The sequence below is a fragment of the Mus pahari genome, chromosome 16, assembly GCF_900095145.1.
Source record: "Mus pahari chromosome 16, PAHARI_EIJ_v1.1, whole genome shotgun sequence".
Taxonomy (NCBI): Eukaryota; Metazoa; Chordata; class Mammalia; order Rodentia; family Muridae; genus Mus; species Mus pahari.
In genome coordinates, this window is record NC_034605.1 from 65,317,144 (window position 1) to 65,325,745 (window position 8,602).

Consider the following 8,602-nt stretch of genomic DNA (forward strand, 5'->3'; position numbering starts at 1 on the left):
TCTCTCTCTCTCTCTCTCTCTCTCTCTCTCTCTCTCTCTCTTTCTTTCTTTCTTTCTTTCTTTCACTGGATATTTTCTTTATTTACATTTCAAATGTTATCCCCTTTCCAGGTCTCCCCTCCAGAACCCCTTTCACCAGCACCCCTGCCTCTATGAGGGTACTCCCCTACCCACCTACTCCCTGCTGTCCCACCCTGGCATTCCCCTACACTGGGACATCGAATCCCCTTAGGCCTAAGGGCCGCTCCTCCCACTGATGTCCAATAAGGCCATCCTCTGCCACATGGGTCCCTCCATCATGAGTACTGTTTGGTGGAGCTTGTTCTAATGTAAAGCTCTGCCTAGGAGCTGGTGGGGGTTTCCTCTCTCTCCTCTCTCTCTCTCTCTCTCTCTCTCTCTCTCTCTCTCTCTCTCTCTCTCTCTCTCTCTCCTTTTGAATTAGGAAAGTTCCCTTGTGTCCCAGAATGTATCACAGACAAAAATCATTAGGTATTATGGTTGAATAAAACCATTCATGGAACCAGAGCCTGGCCAGCCACCTGAGACAAACATGAGGCAGACCACCTGGATTTGGGACAGAGTGACATTTTGGCAGCACTAACAGCTCCCAACTCTTTACAGCCAGAGACTGGACTTAATGAGTGATTCCGTGTGTGTTGGATGGAGCTCTGTCTGTTCCCAAAGCGTTTTTAAAATCCACAGTGGTGTCTGGCTGCAGACATCTGGAGGGCAGACTGGCCCCTCCAAACAGTGGTCTATTGTCTCCAGCCCTGTTCATGCCTCCTGGAAACCGCCTAGTGCTCCAGGGTTGGGGTTTTTGTCTGCTGCCATGTATCTTGCTGTTTGCTTTTGAATATTAATTTTTTTATTGCATACGTTTTCATGCAGTTGGCCTGTGGAGCAGACCGGCTGCGCTGGTGCTTCCTGAGTCTGTTTCCATATGGGAATCAGGGCCAGACTGGAAAGCCTGGAAGGGGGAGGGGGGCACCTCCACATTTCTATGGAAGGAAAGGAAAGTGAGTCGCTTGAGGAAAGTGTGACATAAAGCAAGCTGGCTGCACACCTGCAGGCTGCAGTATGGCTTTAGTGAAACACACGCCTCACATGGCCTCGCATGGCCACAAGCTCATATACATATATATATATATGTATGTATAGGAGCTGGGGATGTAGCTCGATTGCTAAGAGTGCCTGTCCTTCAGGCACAAAGCCCGGAATTTGATCCTTAGTACTGTGTAGAACCCAGCATGGTGGTTCACACCACCCAGCCTTCAGGAGGTGGAAGGAGGAGGATCAGTAGTTCAAGGTCACCTTGGCTACATAGAAAGTTCAAAACCACCCTGGACCACAGGAGACTGTCAGAGAGGAGAGAGAGAGAGAGAGAGAGAGAGAGACAGACAGACAGACAGACAGACAGACAGACAGACAGAGACAGAGAGAGACAGAGAGACAGAGAGACAGAGAGGCAGAGAGATGATGGGTGGCAAAGAAGACAGAAAAGGAAGCATTTTGTTGTCTTGTGTGAAGAAGAAAAGAATCTCCCCTAACCAGCATTAGAAGGCACACTAGCTTTGTGAGGTGCTGGGAACTGGGCCATAACACAGACCAGTGCAGTTAGTAGAAAAATCTACCTGGAAGCTCTGGGCTTCCCCATAGCCTTGTCCCTCGTCCCTCGTCCCTCGACATTGCTTCCCAAGTAGCAAATGCCAAGCTCATTAGCTACATCTATTTCAGGCCTTTTGGGAGCCGTCAAAGCACACCCCTCTCTGCCGTGCATATTTAATTTTCTGTCTTGGTAATGAGACAAGACGATTTCATTTCCCTCTATGAATGGAACCCATTCTGCCCAAGCCAAACCTATGCCCCTGGAAGCTCTGAGCACTTTTAGTCCCCTGCTGGATCTCCATTAATTCTCTTTTGCCATTGCCTTGGCAGGGGACATTAGTTGGTACAGTCTGGGCCTTGCCTCAAATCTAGAGACTATGTCACAGATGTCTTAGCAACCACAGGAGTATTCATCAGCTCCATGGCCTTTTTTTTCCCTAGTGAGGTCAAACCCCCCAGGCCAGAAACGAAATCCACTGCCTCTCTCTCACTTCCTTGGGGGATGGACATACCTTTCCACTTGGGCTTTTCTTGTTGGCGGGGTATAAAAAGATCCCTCCATACACCAGAGTGCGGTGAATATCAGCCACCATGGACCCCACATACCGGGCACCATAGGGGGCTGAACCATCCTACAAGGTTAACAAGAGCAAAGGATTAGGGCTGTGGGAGATGAGAGGCATACTCTTCGTGTCCAGGTGCCTACTCTTCTCCACAGCAACTTACCAAGGATCTTACAAACGCTTTCTTCGAGCTGGGATAAGACATGAAATGAAAATCACATTCCAGAGAACAAGGGAAGTTATGGGGACAAGGCCTACTGAGTTGTCTCCCAGCGGGTCACGCTCTGGCAGCGGCTTCCAAGGGGAGTGTGGTTGGTTCTGGCTATGGGATTGGAACAGGCAATATGAATATTTTAACTTGAAGGTTGACAAGGGTTCTGTCAAGCTAAAGAACTGGGCAGGTGAAAAGCTGTGTGTTTTGTGGGAGAAGCCAGCACTTAACAGGAGAGAGGTAAGGGCTGTTGCCACAGGGCCTGCTGGCATGCGTGTGTGCAGAGGATTGTGCTGGCATGCGTGCGTGCCAAGGACTGTGCTTGGGAAAGGAGAGAAACCCATGCTAGAGAGGAAGTCTGGGGCTGGCTTTGAGGACCCTGGATGCCATGTTAACACGTGGCATGCATCCTGAGGAAAGAGTATCAACTGTCAGGCAGAATCAGACACCCCTCCCTGTAGAGCCCCCGGACATATCAGCCATCCTTCCTCTTCATAGTCCCCAATTACTAACCTCTGTAGTGAGATACCAAAGTAGATGTGTGTGTGTGTGTCTGTCTGTCTGTCTGTCTGCGTGTCTGCATGGGCATGTGTCTCTGTGTGTGCACGTGTGCATGTGTGTTTGCTGGTGTGCATGTAGGTGTGTATGTATGTTTCTATGTGCAAGGGGTTACAGGAATGTAAAAGCATGTCGAAGCAAGAGGTTGATGTCTAGCATCTTCCTTTATCACTCTCCACCTTAGATGCTGAGACGGGGTTTTTCACGTAAGCCCAAAGCTTGATGATTTGGTGCTCCTAGTATACTGCTTGCTCAGGAGAGTCCATCTCTCCCTTCCCACAGTGGTATCACGGGCAGGCCTCCTGGAAGCTGGACCCAGAGGACCAATCTCCTGTTCCCATGTTTGTGAGACACACACTTTACCCATTGAGCCATCTCCCCTGCCTGACACCAGCCATCCTGATACAACAAACAGAAATTCACCAAGGCATAGGCCTGAAGGAACAAACCTCACATAGTAGGTGCTTGGGCGCCAGGGGCCCCCCAAATAGGAATGTTTTATTGTTGTAAAGGAGCTCATCTGGTTGATGTTATTGTCCAGATTTTGACATGCTAAGAGATAAAAATGAAATAATACTTGGGTTTTGATGTCTCTGAGCAAGCTTTCTAGCCCCAGCATCTAGGGCTCCATGGTTCCGACCTCTCTCTCCCTCATCTCCAGGATAAAATGCACATCAGTAGATTTTCTCATAAAGAGAGAAGTCCAGACTCTTCTCAATGGCAAGTGTCCCTTTTACTCTCAAGGACACTCCTCCCAGGGCTGAACACCCTACCCGTCCCACCTGCCGCCTCACTCACCGGAGGGAACTTTTTCCTCTGGATGTACTCATTGATGGCAGGGTCAAAGTCCTTGGCATAACCCTCGTTAAGGCTGTAGATGTTACCTTTCTTCTTGATCTTCACATCCCTGTCCACCATAATGAATTCTCCAATGGACTTTGAAACAAGAGAGAAAGGTAGATAGGTGACCAGTAAGCTCCCCCAGGCATGAACGAAGCATGGCACATGACCACACCTCATTCCAGTGCACAGCAACTGCAGCCAAAGGCTCCAGTGGTGGAGTGCAAATGATTTCCACAAGGCCAGACAAGGGAGAGCACAACTCTTTTCCCAATACAAGAGAGGTTGAGGCAAGAGGATGAGGAATTTAAGATCAACCTGGACTACATTTTGAGACCCTGCCTCCAACATCATAAATGGGGGAGGGACTCATGAGGCCCCACCCCTCCATGAAAGACAATTATCAGTTAATGTTTTGAGGGTCATTTTCCTCACTGTCATGGTCATTGATAAAGAGCCCCTGCCTATGCCTGGTACCCATACAAGAAACCCTAAGAGCTTAAGCTCTCCTATCTCTCTCTCTCCTCTCTCTCTCTCTCTCTCTCTCTCTCTCTCTCTCTCTCTCTCTCTCTCTCTCTCTCTCTCTCTCTCTCTCTCTCTCTCTCTCTCTCTCTCTCACACACACACCACACCACACCACACCACACACACACAGAGCAGACGTGAAAGTACAAGAGGACTGGCTAGCAAGGGAAACAGAATCTAGGGGATGAAACCAAAACCCATTACATATGTAAAAACCTGCTAAGACGCATGAGTGAAAGAGGTATGTGAAAAAGAAAAGCAGATCAGTGCTATAGATAGATAGATAGATAGATAGATAGATAGATAGATAGATAGATAGATAGATATGAGGATAAGACTCATTCCTGGAGATACAGAGGGGTGTTGAGGCTAGGGAGGGCTGAGGAGGAGGAGGGGGAATTAACCAAGATCACAGAGCACATCACTACAAGTGAGCCTCAATTTTTTACTTTTGTGCCTTCTGGTTTCAATCTCAAAAAATTTGGGCCACAAACTTACAGGAATATTTTTGTATAGTCAGGAAGACAAAATGAATATCTCTACCTAAAACACCTGAAAAGGGAAACTATCTCACAGCAAGCAGCTGGGGGCTACCTGCTGAGCTCAGGTACCCGTGCTCCCCAGGCAGCCATCCTGGTATGCAGCCTGAGTAGGTGAGTCTCCTACATATAAAGGCAGGAGCTGTAAAGAGCTCACTGAAAGCTGACACCTGCTAGAAACCCACTGGATGAGTCTCAGCCATCAGAGCTTGTCCTTGCAGGGGAGACGTAAGGAAGGGAAAGGCACTTAGCATCTCGCTGGAGTAGCCTTGCCTCCATCAGGCCAAAGAGCAAGCAAAAGGGTTCAGATCTAAAGAAGCCCTGGCAATCAGCAAGGGAGCATTCCAGCTGCTGCACTGATCCAGCAAACATCTGTATCTGGGGAGGGAGGGGAGGAGGGAGGGAGGCTCCTGAATACCCAGAAACCCACCCATTCACAAGCTTGTATGCAATCAGCAGTCAAGAGACTGATTCCTCCCACCCACCAAACGTCTGTCAACTCAAAAGTAAGAGAGGAGCTCACCAGGAGCTCATCCGAGGGACTGGACGATGTGGACAGGCGAGACTTTGGCAGACATCTCTGCTTTCAGAGGCTGTACCCGGCTCTCAGATTAAAGGTTAAAGGTCCAGGGCTCTGGACCTGCCCTGTTTCCCCCTGGGGCCATATGCAGAGATTTTTGACTTGTGTATTCACCCTCCTCTCCGTCTTAGTTTATTAATTAAGTGTCCCTGCTCCCAGGAAGGTGAAAGTGCAGTTTTGTTAACCAAGCACAGATCAAAGGTAGAGACGATGTTCGCCACACCCAAGCGATCTCTCACCTGCTGTGCTTTGTTCCTTGTTTTGTTGTTTTGTTTTAAGGAAAAGAGGAGGGAGTTACAGGGATGGTTCAGCACTTGCTGCTCTTCCAGAGGACTTGGGGTCAGTTCTCAGCATCTAGGTTGGGTGCACACACACACACACACACGCATGCACACGCGCGTGCACACACACACACACACACACACACACACACACACACACACACACACACACACACCAGGTACAAGCTCAAAGCTCCTACCCAAACACTCTGCCTGAGAGATGTCTCACCGGGTCCAGCATGAAGCAGTTGACACCACAATCCATGGCAAGGACCAACATGGTGGCACTGCCATAGAGCGCATACCCGGCTGCCACCAGGTCCCGGCCTGGCTGCAGAGCATCCTTCTCAGAAGGCTCATCAGTGCTTTTCTGAAGCAAAGGAGAAAATAAAGACATGTTTTCCGTTTGTTTCATGGTCCTTTTTTTTCCAGTTCAGCCATCAACAGGATGCATCAACAGGATGCAGGGCAACGGCTCCCAACCTTCCTGATGCTATGACCCATTAATAACAGTTTGTACTGTGACACCCCAACCATGAAATTATTTCTGTTGCTGCTTCATAACTGTACTTTTTCTCCTGTTGTGAATTATAATATAAACATCTGACATGCAACCCCCAAGGACGTCAAGACCCACTGGTGGAACCCACTAGTGGAACCCACTGTTTTCACAGAAGCTACTGATATCCCGGGTGTCGCCGCCCTCCACACACTAGCAGCTTTCTGACTGCAACTGGCTTCCTGAAGGGTCCCTGCATCCTGTATCAGGATCTTTCTTTCCAGTCAACAGCCTCTTAACATCTCCCTAATTTGATATTCCCTCGCGTTCCATTATTACTTCCAAAAAGCAGCACATATTCTCGCCAGCTCCATAAAGGTAACCTGATTACAGGCCCCAGCACCTTTCACCTGCCTTTTCCATCTTTATCTAAACAGATTAGCAAAAGGCGGCAGGGCCCAGTATCTCATGAGAAAATCGACTCTGCGAGCTGTTGTCAATTGAAACACACGCTCACTGAGCAGTGTGGTCAGTTACTCCTACGGCAAAGAAATTCTCAGAAACAGTTTGTAGCATCTCTCTGGAGTCATGAGAGGACAAGTTAGATGCTGCTCAAATATTTTCCCATAACCTAGAGTAAGAGCACATTTTAAAGCTCGTCTCGGAGAACTTGAAGGGGAACGGAGGTTACCAGAGGCTGGGGGAGGAAAAGAAAATTTGTTTTTCTTTTTTTGTTTTTTGGTTCTGCTAGTTGGTTTCCCTAAGGCTTTTCTCTCACAAGGGCAAAAAAAAAAAAAAAAAAAAAAAAAAAAAAAAAAATCATTCCTTTTACAGTTCCATTCTTGGTTATGGGAACCGAATACTTTTTGGTTCTGCCAGTTACTAGAGGAAGACTAGACTAAGAGAGAGGTGGCTCGGCTCAAGTGAGACGACTTGTTTGGTTTTGTTCTCTGTGTTATATGAAAAGAACTTTTAAAAGAAGCTTTTGGCTTAAAGAAGAAAGCAGTGGGGCAGGTTGGGCTGGTTTGGGGAGGTTGTCACAATATCTGCCTTGTCATCTTTTATAAAAGAGAGTGGTAACTGAAAGAGGGAAGTGGCCTCTTTGTCCACCAGCATTCTACCACCGTATCTTGGCAGTTTTGTGGATCTTTCTTGCATGGTATATGCAGGGCATCAAGGCTTTGTTGCAAATCTCTTCAAGCCTCACAGCTTTTATGCTCCATGGTTATTTTCTGACCAAAGCCAGGGGCTCTGTACTCTTTACCTGACTTCACTTTACCTTTCTGTAAATGCCAAAAATGGTTCCGATGGACACGAGGCAGTCGATGTTGGATGAGCCATCGAGGGGATCAAAACAGACAACATATTTGCCCTAGGCAAAAAACATGGAAGGCAAACAAGATGAGTATGTGTTGAATAGACTTTAAAGGACAAGGCAGGTAAAATGGTCTTATTTATATTCTGTTGGGGAGTATGAGAAGATGGATAGACAGACAGACAGACAGACAGACAGACAGACAGACAGACAGACAAGGAGAGAAAATATCATTTAGAATACAAAGTAGAGAGAGATAGAAGACAGATAATTAAATCATTTCTTCCTATGCCACTGATGTAACTGAATCACTTGGTTTGAGAGTGTCCAGGCAGCCAAAGGAAAGAAGCAAAACAGAATTAGTCCTTTGCTTCTCTTACTTTTAAGGCCTGAGGGCATGAGAAGCCATTCTTAGCACTTCGGTTTGTAAGACATTGGTCACTCACATTGGGTAGACGCTACTTGTAGAGAAACTTTCTTAAAAGCATGGCCCGTCAATAAAGAAGCCGATGGCCAATGAGCTGAGGCAGGAAACAGGAGGTGGGACACAGGCAGGAAGAGAGAGGATTCTGGGAAATAGTAAAAGATAAAAGAGAGCTGAGGGGAGAGATGAGATAAGACCAGAGATGGACTGAGGAGATGGACATAAACCAGCAGGTAGATGAATTCAGAGAGACACTGAGGAGACAAGAAGGAAAAAGTACGCCAGGGTTGAAGGAGAGGTAACCGACCAAGTTGTGGACATAGAATAATTTAAATGGTTAAATAAGTTATCAGCTAGTCAGGGAATGAGCCAAAGCTAATAATGCCTAGGTATTTATTAATAAATATTTAATCTCAGAATCATCATTCCAGGAGCAGGAATTGGGAGAGGAAAAATAGATTATTAAAATAATTATTATTAGTCAGGGTTTCTATTCCTGCACAAACATCATGACCAAGAAGCAGTTGGGGAGGAAAGGGTTTATTCAGCTTACATTTCCACATTGCTGTTCATCACTGAAAGAAGTCAGGACTGGAACTCAAGCAGGTCAGGGAGCAGGAGCTGATGCAGAGGCCATGGAGGGATGTTCTTTACTGGCTTGC

General features: G+C 47.2%; 1 protein-coding gene across 1 annotated transcript in view; it reads right to left on the reverse strand.

The window, feature by feature from the left end:
- Fbp1 (fructose-bisphosphatase 1) overlaps positions 1–8,602 on the reverse strand; it is a 25,440-nt gene that overhangs the window by 585 nt on the left and 16,253 nt on the right. Inside the window, exons 3-6 of the mRNA XM_021215687.1 lie at positions 7,481–7,573; positions 5,932–6,072; positions 3,736–3,873; positions 2,118–2,237 (exon numbers count right to left, since the gene is read on the reverse strand). Of these exons, the coding sequence (XP_021071346.1) occupies positions 2,118–2,237; positions 3,736–3,873; positions 5,932–6,072; positions 7,481–7,573 (492 nt within the window). The remainder of the gene's footprint in view (positions 1–2,117; positions 2,238–3,735; positions 3,874–5,931; positions 6,073–7,480; positions 7,574–8,602) is intronic.